At 33.0% G+C, this 19403-nt stretch overlaps 2 protein-coding genes across 3 annotated transcripts in view; one reads left to right on the forward strand and one right to left on the reverse strand.

The window, feature by feature from the left end:
* Positions 1-2636, forward strand: part of dnr1 (E3 ubiquitin-protein ligase defense repressor 1) — a 29055-nt gene extending 26419 nt beyond the window's left edge. The window contains exons 3-4 of the mRNA XM_023156802.2: positions 554-1349; positions 1721-2636. Of these exons, the coding sequence (XP_023012570.2) occupies positions 554-1349; positions 1721-1933 (1009 nt within the window). The 3' untranslated portion in view covers positions 1934-2636. The remainder of the gene's footprint in view (positions 1-553; positions 1350-1720) is intronic.
* A 5557-nt stretch (positions 2637-8193) lies between these two features.
* Positions 8194-18398, reverse strand: ThrRS (threonine--tRNA ligase). 2 transcript variants are annotated; one of them, XM_074181265.1, is made up of 11 exons: positions 18246-18398; positions 17727-17971; positions 15005-15254; positions 12392-12649; positions 11728-11874; positions 11424-11618; positions 11298-11368; positions 10488-10788; positions 10069-10247; positions 9724-10013; positions 8194-8705 (listed from the first exon to the last, which is right to left on the reverse strand). In XM_074181265.1, the coding sequence occupies exons 1-11, from the start codon at positions 18300-18302 to the stop codon at positions 8560-8562; spliced, it is 2139 nt and encodes a 712-aa protein (XP_074037366.1). In that variant the 5' UTR covers positions 18303-18398; the 3' UTR covers positions 8194-8559. The 2 variants fall into 2 exon arrangements, with proteins under 2 accessions (XP_074037366.1, XP_074037365.1); XM_074181264.1 differs by having other exon boundaries at positions 18150-18382.
* Between the last annotated feature and the right edge of the window lie 1005 nt (positions 18399-19403).

Raw genomic sequence — 19403 nt, forward strand, 5'->3', positions numbered from 1 at the left:
CTTGTCAATAATAATCAGATGGAAACTATGCAGAACTGCTATGAACTGAAATGAAAGAACATAGTTCCACAAGTATTTATATAGGTCATAAACTTGTAGTCCTATCCAGTCGGTTTTTTTAAATAGTGCAGAATTATGAGGTCATTTTTACAATCTGACGAATCCCTATTTTGTATTATAAAAACCAAGATATTTCTTTTTTCTTTCAATTCAATTTTATTGAATGGTATTGAGTTTGTATCTCTGGTATGGTATTTCTACCATTAGTGTAAATTAATTTCCCTTCAAAGACGTTACAGAATTTCCCTTGCCTCATATATCCCTATGTCTTCAGTTGTCTCTATTCTGTAATTTCTCTCTTATACTCCCAGAAAATTTCCTACAAATACAAATATAATACTTTTCTTTTATATTTTGACATCCGTGATTGGAAGTTTCAACTCTATAATTGCATTAAGATCAATACATTAGGAGAAAATCTTTCTTATGACAAAATACTACGGCAAAGAGGCTTGAGAACTTTGTTTTCTATATTTGTTTCTTCTTTTTCCAGACACCAGTTCTACCTACACTCGAAGGTAGACCTACTGAAGAAACGCCTTCTACCCAAGGACTGGGAAGGGGTTTCCAAACTCATCGCTCTCATAGCCCAAGCTGAATCCGGAGACTACAGGCCTCTGCACCCCCCGCACAACCTCTATGTGCAAGCCTCGTCCATCTCTCCGGCCACTGAAGAGCCAAAACCGATGGATCTTCTCCAGAGGGTCATCCGCAACCACAAAGACTTCGCCAGCATGAAACGCTCTACAGCCGAATACTGGTTGCTCAAGGAGATATCCGAGCTAGAGACCTTCGGGGAGGAACTGTTTAGCACCAAATCGATAGGGGGCACTACGGTTGGCGTGGGCCCACATGGCATCACCGTCTACAAGAAGGACCACCCCAAACAGTTGATTTCCTTCACTAACATCCTCTCCGCTTCTTCGCACAGAAGGACGTTCAAACTTGAGTATGTTTCGATGGACAACAAGGAATCCGTTCTGGAGACCAAGCTGGATTCTAGTCACGTGGCGAGTAGTCTGTACAGGGCTTTGACGGAAAAGCATGCCTTTTATAGTTGTGAAACGGTGAGAAGCGCAGTTACCACACAGTTTATCAGAGATCTGAAGGGGACCATCGTTTCCATTTTTAATGAAGATTCCACTTTGGGAAGGAAGTACGTTTTCGATATCAGAAGGACCTGTAGGGAAGTGTATGATAACGCCAGGAGGGTGCTTTACCAGGAGAATGGGTTACTGGTACCGAAGATTGAACAGCCGGACAGCGGACGTGATGGGGTCAACTGTAAGGTGAGTTGCAATACTTGTTTTAGTACTACTTGGAAGTCCTTAAGGACAAATATACTTATTTCAGTTTCTATTTGAAAGTATCTTATATGCATGATCTAAACATATTTGTGGACTCAATTGTTTTCTTCATTCCTTCATTCAGACATTCATTCATTGATTGAAACACGATTGTGGGGTAGAAACTTTGCTCATGTGTAATTGGCTTGAAAGGTAGCCAGAAATGTATCTGGTCAATCGTGATTGGTTCGAAGGTGTGAGTTTTGGATCATTTGCCTATATACTCAACAAGAAACTGTCACATAACTAAAAATTTTATCAATAGTTACCAAAAAAATATTTATGTGCAATAACATGAATATCTTTTGTTTCAGGACTCCGAGGAAAAGCTCCACAGACTCATAGAAGCGATGACTTGCAAAATTTGCATGGACAACCAGATTGACGTGGTATTTCTTCCCTGCGCCCATGTCGTAGCTTGCTCCAAGTGTGCTGCAAAAGTTGACAGGTGTCCTGTCTGTCGTTCAGAATTCAATCAAGCCCAAAAACTGTACCTCCCGAGCGAGTTCAATCAACTATCCGTCTAATCGGAGTTGTTCGTTACCATATTGTGCAAATGTTGATTTTTTGCAAATGTATGTTGAAGAGATTCAAGACTAGTTGACGATACAATTTTCATAAAATTGTTTTTTAAATTCCGTTTTTGTTCGTTAAATTTGTGATGTAGTATGATGTGATTTTGTATGTTACTTCGTAATGATCGAAATCTCATATTGAGATCGGCTCAGTTAGGAATGAGGTACGGGAACTGCTTCCCGCACGCGGGTCTAATGCGAATTTTTGACGCACTTTGCGATACAATAATATTAACTCATTTTAGTCATTATCAATGCAAAATAAGGTAGGATCAGATGTTTAGTTATTTGTATATAGTATGAGGAAAGTATGTATACAAGTAAATTTAGTATTACTTAATGTTGTGATAAACTGAAATTTTATTTTGTGATAATTTTGTATTTATTATTTAGAATCTTAATTTGATTTTTTCTCTTGGAGTAAGATCGCCGTTTCAAGAGCTTAGGTGATGTAATGGCTTCATTAAATGATACATTATTCTAGGTGTAGAACTTGAATGACAATAGATGTCTCTGTCTGAACGTTTTCGACTGATTTACCTTTCCGAGTTTTATTGGAAACTTACGAAATCGTTTTTCTGTAAATTACATACATTGACCCCACTTAAATAATGTACAATAACTACCAGTTATAATAAATATTTTCATTTATGAATATGACTTTCATTTTAAAAACCATTTTTAATCATGATCTTTTTCAGTCACACCCAACTGAAGATGTTGAAACTGTTGAGGTTCTGAATATGATAAAAAACATAATCTATACTAAAATTCCATAACAGTAGGCACTAAATTATCAGAGAAATTATTGCATTAAAACAAAAATATTGTTGTCGGGTTGTGATTTTATATATTTTGTCATCTGATAAAATATATAGAATCACAATCTGGCAACAATGTTTTTTTTTGTTTTATTGCAATATTTCTGAGAATTGAATGCCTACTATTATGGAATTTCAGTACATTGATATAGACGCATCTACACCTATCATTAAAAATGTCAAACACCTCATAGTTCAGCTTTTCACTTTTCTTGTGAAACAGTTACTGTATCAAGGCTATTTCCTGTGGCTTCTTAACAAGCCTTACTTATACCTGTTTATAAAATAGGTGTACAAAACTGAGGTTAGCGACTTCAGATTTCACTATTGTCCTCACTACCCAAATTATTTGACAAAGTTGTAATATAACAAACTATCATGAGGATAATAACTTGACGTATTAAAAAAAAAAAAACACCTTAATTTTCACTTGAAAGCTTACAAAACCGCCATAAGTGGTTTGCTATAAAATAGCACAATCTGCATCGCGATGCCTGAAGATGCTATTGTATAGGGAAACGCGTGTCGCGGTTTTGTAAACTTTCAAGTGGAATACTAACATTAAAGGGGACGCCAAATTTATTGAAAAAAAAAAAGTTGGCGGCATGCCGAAAGGTCGCTATTGGTTATAATAATACAGTAGAATTAATATATAACGACTCCGCTTATAACGACTATCCTTTTACCGCGACTATAATGTTTACTCAAGTTTAGTTTCATATTTAGTTATTGGAAAATATACCGTTTAGTGCGACTCCGGTTTAAGCGACCAACCGCTTATAGCGACCGTTTTTCATGATAATACATGCGGTTAAAACGACGCGCAATGTTTTGTTTACACAATCTGCGCATCAATACCTCGGCGCACTCCCTCTTCTTAGATACCTCTATTGATAGGTACTACTAACAGATATTAATAAATTGATTTTACGCCAGAGGTTCCACAAAATGAATTCTGTGAAGCGAAAATGTTTTGCAATTGAAGAAAAAAGTGCAATATTACACCAATTAGAAGCCGGTGAATCAAATGCAGCCCTCGCAAAGGAGTTTGGCGTATCCCATTCTACAAAATCCACAATTTAAAAGAATAAAGATAAGATTGAGTCGCTGTTCAATGCCAATGTTTTGAAATGCAAACGTGTAAGGATTTCTACTCATGAGCAGTTGGATAAGGCATTGTTACAGTGGTTCAAGCTTCAGCGCGACCAGAAATGCCCCTTAATGGACCTCTGCTACAAGAGAAAGCAAACTTTTTGCTAGACGGTTAGACATTCAAAATTTCACGTGTTCCATGAGTTGGATAAACCGTTTTAAAGTGAGACACAACATTGTCTGTTGTGTTGCTGCCGAGTCTATGTCAGTAACACAGTTTTTTCATGCACTGCGTGTGTATTTTATCTCTTTGTATTACAGTACATAATGTAAGCACATTAGGATATTTAAGAACTATTAAAATAAAGCATATGTGATTCCTATAAAATGTTTTATTCACCGATCAGCAACCCGAACAGCTAAATGAAAGACTAATCAACTAATGTACACTACTACCACAAAATTAATCCGTTTTGTGCGTCGTCCCGTTAGTACGACATAGTATATCCGGTCCCTTGGAGGTCCTCATATCCGGATTCTACTGTATATTGAGATTAAAAAACGCCGTGAGACGTGTTTTTTTTGAATACGTTACAATGGACATTCATCAAGTATCAGCCAATTCAATCCTATTTCTTAGATGACAACTTGCTTTGTTAGGTAAGAAAGAATCTGTGTTGAGGTTCAATACCTAATAATAAGTTACTATCTCTAATATCAAACCTAATTAAATTATTGGAAAAATTGGTCAAAACAAGTTGAAATGCATTTTTTGTACTTCTAAAAATTATCTGCTTCTCAAATCATCTTCCAAGAAGGAAAATCTACAGAAAACGCATAATTACAGTTAACTAATAGCATTTACAAAAACTAGATAAGAACAAACCATCACTGGAAATCTTTATTGACTTATCAAATGCATCTGTTACTATTAACCATCTCCCCTCAAAAACATCAGATTTAGAGGCAATGCACAGAAATTACTGAAATCTGATCTCACTAATAGAAAACCGATTGTAAGAATAAACGGTGCAAAAAGCTCAGAGAAAACAATCGAATATGGAGTACCTCGAGGGATGTTAATGGAATATTCTCCGATTGTGAAAAGGAAAAATGTCAAAAGCTCAGAAAAACAATTGAATGTGGAGTTGGGTCTACTGGTCGAATAAGTTTCGCAAATTATAAATCCCGTTATTTTTTATTCTGATCAATCAAAATCCAAAGTCGATGAATTAGTAGAGAAGACTATAGAATTGATTAGATACTGGTTTGATTACGAGTAACTTTTTTTGAAATTTAATAAAACTCAGTATTCACCAACTTGCAGCAATAAATAGACACTCTAGCAACTCAATTGAACGATGATACTAAATGCTTTTGAAAAGGAAAGTAGGTATTTGGGTGTTAAACTAGTTCAACATTTAAGATGGAACACCCATAAATACATTGTAAAAAAAACTGTGATATACATAAATGCATAACATGAAAAATGGACTTGATATTGAGCAAAGAATTATTGAATATTACTAGAGTTTTTTCCCAACACCAAATCGCTATTTTTTCCAACACCTCGACACGTGTTTCGATCACCAAGTGATCATCTTCAAGAGGAAGGTGTTAACAAAATAAAAATTTGGTGTTGGGAAAAAACACCACTATTTCATACATTTTGTTCTTGGTATTTTTCGTAACCAAATATACACAGAAACAAATTTTACCATTTTTTTCATAATCACAAGTTTGTTATTTAGCGTATAATTCATTTTCTGATGATGCCAACTTGGTTGGTGAAACAAGTGCTGAAAAGAATTACAGTTCTGGAAATGATGATTTTTTTAGATTTCTGCTGTTCCTGAAAGCATCTTTTTGCAAACCATAGCCTTCATACCATATATTATATGGTTGCTACTATTGAATTTGGTTTATAATGGTCCATGGGAAAATTTGTAGGTGTTGCTACAAATTTTCCCAATTATTTTCATTAATTTTGCGATTTTTCTTATGCTATAATAACGTATTCAAAAAACATTTTATTGTGAGATTTTCACTAAACAGTTTTACAAAAATCCAACACGTGTTTTGCCACATAATGACTTCTTCGGGTGTGTCTTCTAACTATATTCTACATATTCAATGCTTAATATACTTGATTTTACAATTTGAAGTACCTACATTTCAAGTTCCATAGTTTTACCTGAGTTTGTAACTAATTAAATTACCTGAGCTTATATCCCAGTTTCCACATTTGAAAAATTGTTTAGTGAGGGATAGTTATTCAATTTTAATTGATCATTCAGTAAATTACCCAAATTCTTGAATCTATTCTCATTCTAGAATATTAGAATTTCAAACTTTTCTCTTCTAAATGTAATATGTCGTATTCATGATTGAACTCAAATCCTTCTGCTAAAAGGTGGTTTGCAAATGTGGAATTGGTCTTTCTATTTACAAAACTACTTATATGCTCTTTAATACTTTGGGAATAAGTTCTCCTTATTTGGCCAATATACAGTTTTGGGCGAGAGCCACAAGTCAGCTTATATAGTCCTGATCTATCCGACATCGAAGTTTTGTCTTTATTGTTTTTAATAAATATACTTGAACTATTATTCGTTCTGTAAGCTATGTTTACACATTCTTTCTTCAAAAAAAGGGTAATGTCATTTGTTGGTTCACCCAAATATGACAATGTCTTATAACTGACGTTATCGCATCTTGAATTTGGATAGACCTGGCCCATGGCTAGCATTTGTAGTTTTTTGGAAAGAATGGAGTCTATAATATCTACCTTATAACCGTTGTTGACCGCGATTTGTATGATCAAACTCAGTTCTCTCTGAAAATTATTCTCAGACAATGGAATATTCAATAGTCTATGAAGCATACTATTGAATTCAGCAACTTTATGCTGGTAAGGGTGTGTGAAGAAATTATGTATAATAATGTCCGTGTAAGATGGTTTGTGGAAAATTACAAATTCATGTTTATTTTTATTGTTCGTAATGGTTAAGTCAAGGTAATTTACTGAATTATTTACCTCCTTTTCATTGGTGAATTTCATTGACGGGTGGATGGAATTGATATATTCAAAAAAATTGCCTACCTGTACCAGTAAAATAGACTAAGATATCATTTAAGTATCTATACCAGTACAAGAAACTGTTAGTTTTAATACTCTATGTTATCCATGAAAATTTCAGCCAGTAAAGAACATTATTAGTCCTTCACTGCATGAATGAAATTTTTCGTCAAACTGGAAATAATTTTGAGATAGACAAATAATAAGTAAATCTAAAATTTCCTGTTTATTAGTGGATTCACGTGATTTCTGTCTAAGCGACGCTCAACCAGTCCGATTGTTTCAATTGGCGGAATACTGGGAAATAAATTTTGGACATCAAACGATATTAATTTTGCGTTATTAGGAAGAATTGAGTTTTTAATATAACTCACTAATTGATAAGAATCATTTAAACTAAATCTTGGATTGAATTATGCAATGATACTTATGGCACTCGATATACTAGTTTTGTTGACCTACAGATGAAATTGTTTGAACAGAATATCACTTGCTACACCTCTTATTACGGAAATATGTTTCTTGACATCAAGACGAAATTGGAGGAACGGAAGTTTAAATCGGTACTAAGCTAACTTTGATGTATCGGAACCTCTTTGGAATAAGGAATCTGAATATATCATTTTTTTCACTATATGATGATTTTTCTCCATACTGGAGTGCTTATTTCTGCATGAAACGTAAAAATATGCCGAAAGTTAAAAAACTAATCATAATTTTTTTTCCAACATTATTCAAAGTTGGCACTAACTAATTTGACAAGTGACATCTGTCTGTAACTTCTGAGATATGTTTCAAAATTCTCTGTCCCGCGCCATGATACAATCTCAATATATTATACCAATAGCGGCATTTTGGCATTCTTCCAACTCAAGTTTTTTCTTTCTCATTAAATTTGACGTCCTCACAGCGATCCGACTATTATTAACGAAGATGTGACTTAGGACCCTTTGGCATACCATCTTTGTCAATGAAGTCAACATTCCTGTCCCCCCTTTTTTTTTGATGTGCCACACTTCAAGATCTACTTATTAATACCAAATATGTGACTTAGTGCCTTTTTTGGTATGCCGCCACGTTTGTTCTTTCTCTATGTGACGTCATTACCTCTCATTTCATGTGCTGCATGTCACGATCCGTCTATTATTAACAAAGATATGAGTTGGTGCCACAACCTTTTGCATAAAGAAGTGTACTTTTTGACAGAATGAAAGACTTCATACTTATGAGGCATTATTTATTTGAACAATGAGGTTTCATGAGGTGTCAAGCAGATTGAAGCAGAAGAATAAATTATTAAATAACATCTACCCACGAGCTTTTCAGAGTAAAATAATACAACAAATGTTAATGAGATCTATCATCACTGACGAACAACAATTTTTTCACTGATCTCATCATTAGGTTTTTATTGAAAAGAAAAGGTAATTTAATTTGTCCATATATGTAAAAATACTGAAATTTTAAAATAAGTGCTCATTTTATTCAAGTCACTGTACCCTTATGCAAAATGATAAAAAATAATAAATAAAGAAGATCTATTCTTAAGTATTATCGTCAATACTTATCCACAGCAATGGTATTATCTAAAATTCGTTTTCAGTTTTTGTGTAGTTATCCCTGAAACCATTGAATTTCTGTATTAAATCATCTACAGAACATTCCCCGTGGATCACGTTATCCCTAGTGCGAATGTTGACAGTATTGCTGGAACGTTCCTTTTCACCAACAACTGTAAAAATAATGAATTGTTAACAGAAATAAAATGAAAATGAGTGATTTAATATAAGGCGATAACATAACTGATTGATTACATTTACGTCACAGAGAGCAATAGCAATAACATGTCTTGATAATGCTATCTGAGATGATGGCAAAACATTGACCTTCAAACCTCTATCATCTCCCCGTTCATTATGAAATTATGTATCGGTGCCATCATTTTATATATTATTCCTTACAGTTATTGGATTACTTGCATTTTTAAAATTATTTTTCAAAATTAAAGAAACTCATATTAGATATTTTATAATAAAACCAACAACAAATACAACAATTAAAAAAAATACATTGTCTGATCATTTCGTTAAATACTGCCAAAAGCAAAATAAAATAACGATTGGACCTCTACCGACATAGTGATATAAGAATCATCATTTAAGTCTTTACTGTTTTTGTTATATACTGTGTTGTTATATACAACAGTGCTTAGGTACCTACTTGATATAAAGGTAGTGTTAATGGCGGAGGAAGTCCCAAAATTTGTTTTTGATAGGGTACCTCAAGGCCATAATCACCCCCATGTATGATTTCTGACTTTTTGTAGTTTTCCTAGTTTTCAACATTTCTATGAGAATTTTCAACTAGTGGCCTTGAATATTTTTCCTTTTTTTGAAAGGTATTTTTCTCAGTTTTTTTCAATTGCATGATTCTTATAGTTTTTTTCATGCAAACACAAATTATCTCTATAGAATTTTGGTACAAGAAAGGGAGGTGACAGCTAGCTAATCAGGTTTCCTGAAATGTGAGGCAATAGGACATAGGAGCTAATCAATTATGAAAAAAAACCTACATCCGGCAAGTACAGATGACAAAACTGTTGGAATGGGATTCGTCAGAAAGATAGGGAAAAACGCACAATCCCATGAGGCTGCAGTATTTTCCAGCGCCTCGGAAGAAATGGGCGAGTCAGACAGCCCCCAAGTAGTAGAAAAACATGTTATATATCAAACTATCTAATCTTTACTCACCTAAAATGAAATTAAACTGAGCCAGTTGGGCATTCCTTATCTTCTTGTTCATGGTATCTCCTGGATCGGTGTCGACTTCCACCATGAATCCTGCATCGAACAGTTTCTGCTTCACTTGCTCTGCATACTCATCGTATGTCGGTCCAACTGGAATGATCATTACTTGCCTGGGAGACAGCCAAAAAGGCCATTTCCCTGCATACGATTCTGTAAGGATGGCTATGCTTCTTTCAAGCGAGCCGAGAATCGCTCTGTGGATAATGACAGGTCGTTTTTTCTCTCCAGATTCACTGAAATTACAATTCTTCATTCCCAGTACTCTCTATCCAAGATAATTCAACTCACCTCACATAAGACAGGTTGAACCTGATGGGTAACTGGAAATCTAGCTGGATAGTAGCACACTGATGAGACCGCCTCAAGGCATCTTGGATGGTAATGTCAATTTTTGGACCGTAAAAAGCTCCATCTCCTGGATTAATTTTCCAAGGCTGACCAAAATTGTCTAAACTTTCGCCCAAGGCCTAAAATTAATGTATGACATTATGGTCCAGTCTGTACTATAATAAATGTGCATCGAAATATTAATGGATATTTTATTTTATTATATTTTCAATCATACTTTTCAAATCATATATTTGGTATTTCTACAACAGACAGAATATTTTAATCTGAATAGTACGTATGACTATAGATATCCTACTGACTGCGCCAAATTCATCAAATTTCCAATATCATTAATTACACTGCCTGTTGCATCTCACCTTTTCAGCAGTGTTCCACAATTCAATATCTCCAAGATATTTTTCAGGTCTAGTAGATAAACAAACGTCCATCGTGAATCCAAAAGTAGTATACACAGTGTTGACGAAATCTAGACAGCTGCTGATTTCTTCCCTGATCTGTTCTGGCGTGCAGAATATGTGGGCGTCATCTTGCTGGAACCTCCTTACTCTAGTCAGACCTGTGAGTGCCCCAGAGAGTTCGTTTCGGTGTAGTACTCCAAAATCGGCGAGACGCAAAGGTAGTTCTCTCCATGATCTGATGCGGTTATCAAATAGTAGGCTGAAAACATTATTTATACTTGAAATGAAAATTTTTTCAATCAAAAATAGGAATGAAAGTATTTAAATCAAAAATTTTTAAATGGGCAAATAATAAGACAAAAAGTTACATAGGAAATAATTTTAGGGGTTGCGTTTTCCACCCCTCACAACCATGGGGTAAACCAAATAAATTTCTGGCTAAGTGTCTTTTTGGTAGTACAAAACGTCAGGTTAATTTCAATATTGTAACTTTTTTAGTGCTTGTGAAAAAAATTGTTATACAAATTTTATATATCCCCTTTAAGGGGCTGTATCTTAACAAGGGATGCTCCAATGAAATTTCTTTATATGAAAGATCCTTTCCTTTTTTCGATGAGGAATCACCTCCTTAAATGTTTTACACTTATTTAGTTACACCTTGTATATGATTGGCGCTTGAATGTTGCTTTAGATAATTAAATGATTGAGAAAAAGTATTAGTAACTGAATTTTATAAAAATATCCACTCTAAAAAGAAATTGAACTCACCAATGTCCAGGGCAATTCATTGGTTTCAGAGCGAACTTATCTTTCTCAACATCGAATGAAAACATATTATCCTGAAAACAAAATAGTTCACTAACAATGTTCAGCATCGTCTAGTTTTCCACTTACTGCATAATGTAACCAGTGCCCCGAGGTTTGCCACAGTTTTACATTGTACATGTTAGGGGTGATGACCTCTTGGAACCCTCGTTTTCTATACTGCTTCCTAATGAACTCTGTCAAAGTATTATAAATATGCGCACCACGAGGTTGGAAAAAGCACGATCCTGGAGACAATTCATGGAAGAAGAACAACTCTTGCTCCTGAAAAATCCATTGTAAATCAGTAAGAGAAAAAGTATGACTTCTTCGAATCATGTAAAGAATTCAGAAATATTTTTATTACAAATTGTGAGACTCAAATCTTCGTTACCTTCCCAATTTTTCTATGATCTCGTTTAGCAGCCTCCTCTTGAAAATGCTGCCATTCCTTCATCAGTTTAGTGTCTGGAAAACTGACTCCATACACTCTTTGGAGAGTTTCTGCATCTGCTTTGCCTTCCCAGTAGGTGGATGAGTTCTATATTTCCATAAAATATAATAATTTAGAAGAGCCAACCTCACAACTGGATGTTAGTGTTAACAAAGCTATTTTCAAAGTTTGTTTTTAGTGGCCTGTAGGTTATTATGCCTGATGTTTCGTCTACTACTGTGGTAGATATTATCAGAAGAGATGTGGCAACAGACGAAATGCTCTAGTTGTCCTTAAAACGGATACTACATTCAAGGGTTTGTTTCTATTGGTAGAATTGAACGACCTCATTATATGAATGTAGATTCAATAACAAAGGGTGAATCAACATCAATAGGGTCTAGCTACCTGCACTAAATTATACTCGTGAAATAGGGTCATTTAGTTCGTCTAATAGAAACAAAGTCAAGCTCACACCAACAGAACAAAACCACAGACTCAAACCTGCAATATAGTATCTGCTGTGAGCACTTGCCTTATTGTGTTGATAATGACTATTGAAACATAAGGCATAAAAACTTTTGACGCCATTTAGAAAAGGATAGCTCTCGTTTTAACTCTTTACCTTGGTAACTTTCAGGGCTTTGATTTTTCCAGTATGTCTGATATGGGGCCCCCTGCAGAGGTCTATAAGAGGTCCACATCTATAGACAGTTGTGGTAGGAGTGTTAACTTTTTCATTCAAAATGCGAACTTTGAATTGGTTATACTTGAACATCTCCAGCAGATCTTCTTTCTTCATTTCCAGTCTTTCGAAAGATTGCTTTTCTTTGACAATAGTCTTCATCAAGTTTTCCAGGACAGGAAAGTCAGTTTGGGAAATCTACATATGAATGTTAATGAGTCCACTTACAATCTCAAAGAGGGTACTGTACATAACATGAACATTTACATAATATTTTTAATAATCGCCAAATGGTATTATTGATAGTATATCAAATATGTTGTTGAAAAATCCAAATATTCCGTTTTGAAACTAACTCTAACTACAACATTTAATCTGATGGTTCAACAAATAATATTTTCAGGTAAATCTAAATTGGCTACAATTATTTCCATTTTCAAAAAATTAGACTCTCCTCAACAAAATTTAACATTGTTTCTCCGCATCAGCATAAATATTTAGAGAATAAAAACTATGATAAGGCTATAACAAATCTAATGCTTGAGGAATATGAAACAGTTGCTAAGAAATAATAATATTAGGAATATTCAAGGAAACTATATTTGCTACTCTTGAATTTATCTACTCTGACGCACCACCAAGCTGAAATTGATTCAAGATTTCTTCATAAAGTTATAAATGATGATATAACCTGTCCATATTTAACACAACTGATTGACTTCAATGTAAATGCAAGCAGATCCAGAGTGTTGGAGTTGTTTAAGTTCCTTACCATTCTACTAGCTATGGCTTAGATGAATCCATTACCAGAATTCTTAGACTAGCAAATAAGAATAGCATCTACATTGATTTATTTGATTCATCCTTATATTTTTTCAAAAAGCAGGGTAAACGTTATGACCTACTATGAAGAAACTGCTGATTATTATTATTAATAATTAATTGATATTTTATATTCCTGGTATTTTATATTCTCTCACACTATTTCTGTTTATTGTAAAATAGCAAGTCCGTAAATAAATAAATACTTGTTAAATGTTTCAAAATTTTCTAGTATCACGTAATCAGAACTATTTTCATAAATTTTCTTGAAAAATTAAAGAAAGGCTCCATTTTATAGGTATGTATAATTTGTTTGTTAGTTCTGGGTATTACCAATTCTTCTCCATCAACTTCAATCTGTCATATTTAGCAATAGTTATAACGTTTAGCAATTGAAAAATATAATGAAAACTTATGATTTAATTAAGAGATAGAGTCTCGGTTAAATTGTGGCAAAGTTGCGTATTTTAGAGACCTATTCAATGATGTAAAGAAATCGAATATAGCTCTTTTGGTTCTGAGATATACAGGAAAAACCAAAAAATCCCAAATTATTTTTTTGCCTGTATCTTCTTTATTCGCAGACATATTGAAAATCTGTCCACATTTTGCTATTGGCACTTAATGTGGGCTCTCAGAATACATCAATGAATATTTTATACAGGGTGTCATCTGACTTGGGCCACCCCCATCTTTGAACTTTTAAATACGGACCTGTATTAGTCGAATAAGCTCTGGAAAGATGAAATTTCTGATGTGCTGCCTAATGATATTCATACATTTATCTGAAATGTATCTTTACAAAATTCATTGACGTAGCAAGCAAATTGTGTAATAAAGTGTGGTAGATTAATTGATAAACGAGTTACACAGAAAATTGCAAAATCTTGATAAAACTTATGATAAAATGATTAAAAGGATCAATATAAATTCTGTAGGAATGGAGTTCATCTTTTGAAAGTAAAAAAAAATACAATATTATTTTGAAAAATTTTATAAATTCAAAAATAATTGGAAAACTTTCAAAGAGTATTAATTTGATATAATTGTAAACCTGATAACATAATAAGAGATTTTTCTTTCACTCTGAGATTTTTTATAACTAATACACAATATCATGCTGTTTATATTGTTCTATTTAAGATTTCAATTTTTTTTGTTATTTACCATTGTATTCGTATTATTTTTATAAGAACAAATTAATTTTCCCATTCTGTAATCGGTTTTGGCTATATGAAATATAACAGAAATAAATAAAAGTAAGTAATGTATCAACAAAGTAGTGAGTACGTCAATAATTTGTAGACTATTATAAAATTTCATTGATAAGTATCTCAAAATTATTTTACTAGTAGAAAAATTTCAAGAATTTCGAATAGGTTTCCAACTGGAAAGATTTGCACTTTGTGACAAGATTTTTTTATCAATACTGGTATAACCCAAAAGGTTTTTATATACAGCTTGTCAAATCTAGAAAGTGACTTCAATGTCTCGGCTTAGGAACACTCCTCTAAGATGGGCATTCGTGAGGATACTGTGTGAGAAAGAGAGACATAGAATTCTCAAGTCTCATCCTAGTTTTGATAAGCTGAATTCATTGTTACAATTAATGAAAATTAGCGCAACAATTGTAACTAGGGTCTTCTTGAAATTAACATAATATGACCGTAAGTTTCTACTCAACATATAAACATTTAGCCAAATGAATTTTCATTTCATATCAAGGCTCACCCCTTTCTCTCCAACGAATATATCGTAATAAAATCCAGAATCAATGGGAGGTCCATAACAAAGACAACCCCCGTATACCCTCTCTAAAGCCTCGCCAAGAACATGAGCTGTGGAGTGCCAAAACACAGCCTGTGCTTCGGGGTCATCAAATTTGAGAAGGTGAAGTTCACAATCATCTTCCAGCGGTCTGTCAAGGTCCCATAAGACACCATTTACCTTGGAAATGACTGTGTTGTCCGCTAAACCTTGACTGAAAGATAAAATATCAATAGGTAAATTACCTTAATGTATAGTATCAGACCTGGGTTCAAGTTTCATATTTTTGGTAAGGCTGAATGAAATTCAAAAGATTTCATACTTGGAATTCATGAAAAACTGACTTTCAAACAAACTGTTTTTGATGGATGATGTAGGCCGTTACATGGTAAGAGATCATCATGAAAAACGAGAAATGAAAATTTATATGTTTTTTACCACCTTTATTTGTAAATAAAGTTACTGCAGTTTCATTCTATAAGGACATTATCAAACTAGTTTAATGTGTTAGTTTGAAAATGCCCTTATAGGACGAAACTGCAGTAACTTTAGTTACAAATAAAATTGGTAAAAAAACAGAAATTTTCATTTCTCATATTTCATGAAAAACTATTTTTCAATTTCAAAGTAATATTTAAAAAAAAATTCTCGATGGGAAATTGTTAATTCCTTGAGACAATAAGTTTTATGCAAAGAAAAACAGAAAAATGTTAAATCCTCTTTTGGTGTAAATAAATAGGTTCCTGTTTGGTACTTTTAGAATTTTTGTCTTGAAACTCAAAATCTGGAAAGGTATGCTAAGAGCAAGTACATTCTTTATTGATATTGAAGATTTATGAAGTGATAATCAAAAATAGATTGGCACAATTCCTTGATAAACCAGTAATTTTCAACAGCTCTAAGCGTGGATATCAGAATAAAGAAAATTTCTAATGAGTTCAATGATATATGTCAAAAAATAAGAATTGCTTTTCATTCTGGCATATTTTTATCAATTTGTAGTAATGGAGCAACCAAACAAATCAGTTGAAGAAAGTATTCAGATCCTCCAAAGCAGTAGAATAAATAAGGGTGATCCTCCTCCAAGATATTCAGGCTTGGATATAGTATAAAGAAATGCACTTTTGTCTAATTTCTACTGAATTAATTTTTTGTTATGATCCGTTTTAGTTTGTTAAGCCATTCTCAAGTAACTGATACATTGTGTCAAGACATACCTTTAAATATACAATGATACAGTCAGGTACCTGTAAGAGGTAGATACTTGGAAAAACCAATACTACAACAATACCAATTATCTTCTAGAATATATCACAACTGAAACCGGTCATAACAAATATAAACTTGGTAGAAATTAAACAAGTTATTTTCTTTATCCTATATTTAATATGAATTTCTACAAAATGAATAGGTAATCAATTGAATAAGTTTTCAAATGTTCTCTAACTACAAGAGTGAAGTTGAAAAAGTTGAAATCAAAATCAAATCAAAATATGCTTTATTACCCAAAATCTGAACATCTTATTGGCAAAGTCTAGTACATTAAAACGTGTATATGGGACATTAAATTAACAAATATAAGCTATAAAATAATGCTTATGAGACAAGAGCAAAGTATATGGACAGAACAATATCAAGCCTAGCTGAACAGATACAAATATAAGTACATGAATATTCAGTAAATGTAAATATATAATGCTACGTAATGAACATTGATAGCCATTTCGTGTAGATTTCAATAACTTGTTTACACAAAGCTACATGCCAATTACTCGATAGAGCCTTGGTAGCATTCATCCACACTATGATAAGGCCTTCCAACAAGGAATTTTTTTACTTTCTTTCTGAATTTCTCTTCATTATATATTCACCTTAAATTATTGAGAAGGTGATTAAATAACTTCTTGCTATTGAAAATAATAGAATTTTGTGTAAGGGCTAGAGTAGGTGTTGGAAGGGAAATGAAGTAATACTGACATGTATTATAAGTTGAGGTGGTATTAAATTGATTTTTATAGTTTTAGTGGATGACACACTGTTTCCAAAATAAAAAGACATACTAAGGTCAGAATTTTTTGCTTCAAAAATAATGGTCAGCATGAATCCCTGTAGTTCTGATGGATCTTTTTTGTAGAGAGAATACCATATTGAAACGTTCGTTTTCTAATAACGTGACATAAAACAAGGAGTGCCTCAAGGTTCTTCATAAAAAATATCAGGAAAAGTGCATATGCAGGTGACACAACTTTTTTAGTAAAAAGTAAAATTGAAAGTGACTTTAGATATTTGACGCTGATATTTGGTTTACAGTAAATTTTTTTTCTCCAATAAAGAAAAACACAAAGGCTAATATCCTGTCAAACAAGAATAATACTTATAATAATATGCATAACTAAATTGGAAGGCACTGTTTGAGTGGAAAACTTGATTCGGTCATATATTGAAAAGAAATAAAACAATTTTGCTACACCAATAAAGTAAAATTTGCCTATTATTCAAATTTTCATAATGCAGAACAATGAGAAACCCTCCTGTAGCAAAGTATTCATCCAACAAAAAAAAAACAACCAGAACTCAATGTGGACTGGAATACAGATATAGTTGCAAAGATTATTTTTGCCATAAACGAATTCTTATCTTTATCCTTTTGTGTTTATATACAGAATACTTTAGAATATAAACTCACCTAATTGTTTTAGCAATATCATAGGCAGTACTCTTCCATGCAGTACCTTCGATAATTTTACCATCAGGTAAGGTTATTTTGATTAATTTTTGGGGTTTGCCAGCAATTTCTGCATCATACTCTAACTTCAGTTTGTTCCATAAGGTGAGTCTTTCTTCGATGAATGCTGGCCAAGGTTTCAGTTCTTTTGCAACTGAATTTTCTCCCCCACCCTGGGCTGCTAGTTTGTTTTTCTTCAATTTAGCCTAGTGAAAAAAATATCCCAACATTTCTTTCAAATAACTTTCCAACCAAAAGAAAAATTAAAAATATAAAACTCTACTTTCTATCCATTCTAGGATTTTCTATGTAAAATTTGATGACATTGCATCATATCTTATTCCAGGTAATAATTAACACAGGTAATATGTTCAAATTACAAACCAAGGAAGGATAAGAACGGTGAAATGCCGGAGCAACAATTCTCAAAGAACTCAAAGTTTTCAACATATTGAAAAAAGAAATATTTAATTTTCATGCCTTTTCCTCACTGTTCACTTTTATATTCTCGACGCCTTTTTCCAAATTTTCACTCATTGTGGTATAAAATAACACACACGTTGACCAAACTTCAATATGGTAGTTGACAAGTTGACATTTGAATTAGAAAGAAATATGAAAGGAGAAAGGAACGTATTCTCTGCCTCCGAATAATTTGAAGTTAGACGGCATAGGCGAGTTCCTGAAATCAACAGAAACATGGATCAATTGGTGGAGTCATAGTGAATTTTAGAACTCGTTATATGTTGCATGTAGCATATTTGGAGATGACTTGTTAGTTCTCTAAAATTTCAAAAATATTTTGCAATCAAATTTGATGTCATCATAATAGGCCTTTTCATCTTATTTTTTGAGCACATTATTCGACATCAGTCATGTTTTTTGCGCTGTTCTTTAATAACAAACGTGTTGAATAAATATCGGAGTAGGGTAATGATTATTAATAAAAAATATTTAATGAGTCACACTTAATTCGAATATTATAAAAAATTCGTCAATTCTTTCTAAAATCTTCAGATTTCGTAATATTCGAGGTGAGACCGTTGTTAATGAGCCACTGCTTTGATGATACATTTTGTTTGTCTTTCGAACGAAGTACCTGATCATTGTTTACATTAGTTTGAAAAATACATTTAATTTTGTGAAGTTTTGTTGTGATACTTTACAAGTCAGTTACTTTTATATATCTTTACATTTCATATAGAGTATATTTATATTTTTTCTCAATATGATGTTTTTACAAGAGTTCCGACTCTGATTTTTTTTAATTTATTCTAAATATGTTCAGATTGTGATAGGCATAAATTTTTATTAGTTATTTTATGTTACTGTTATTTGATAAAATATAAAAGGTCTGTTCTGGTTTCAGTTAGTACTGTTTTGAATCATCAGTGGTGCACTAAAAAGGTTAACGCGACAAAATATTCAGTACTCAGTTGTGTGAATGTTTTCGGACTGTTAGGGCAGAGAACCAGAACAAACCTAAAGTATACATTTATCACCATTATTGCACTCATTGCAGTTTTCTAAGGTCACTGGATCCTGGATCAGAGTAAGCACGAATTTTGTTATTAGTTAGCAAGTATTTTGTTATTCCCCAGTTACTAATTCTGGTTGTCCCAAGTTTTCCAGTAATTT

The sequence above is a fragment of the Leptinotarsa decemlineata genome, unplaced genomic scaffold, assembly GCF_025532065.1.
Source record: "Leptinotarsa decemlineata unplaced genomic scaffold, Ldec_3_MD MMD2_tig00026307_RagTag_RagTag, whole genome shotgun sequence".
NCBI classification, from domain to species: domain Eukaryota; kingdom Metazoa; phylum Arthropoda; class Insecta; order Coleoptera; family Chrysomelidae; genus Leptinotarsa; species Leptinotarsa decemlineata.

Bases quoted from the DNA above. Each gene is read 5' to 3' on its own strand.
- ThrRS (XM_074181264.1), bottom strand. From the start codon at position 18,215: ATGTTGAAAACTTTGAGTTCTTTGAGAATTGTTGCTCCGGCATTTCAC. The intron at 15,255-17,726 runs GTGAGTTTATAT...TTTATCTTTCAG, and splicing joins GATATTGCTAAAACAATTAG to TCAAGGTTTAGCGGACAACA. The intron at 10,789-11,297 runs GTGAGTTCAATT...TAATGTTTTCAG, and splicing joins ATGAATTGCCCTGGACATTG to CCTACTATTTGATAACCGCA.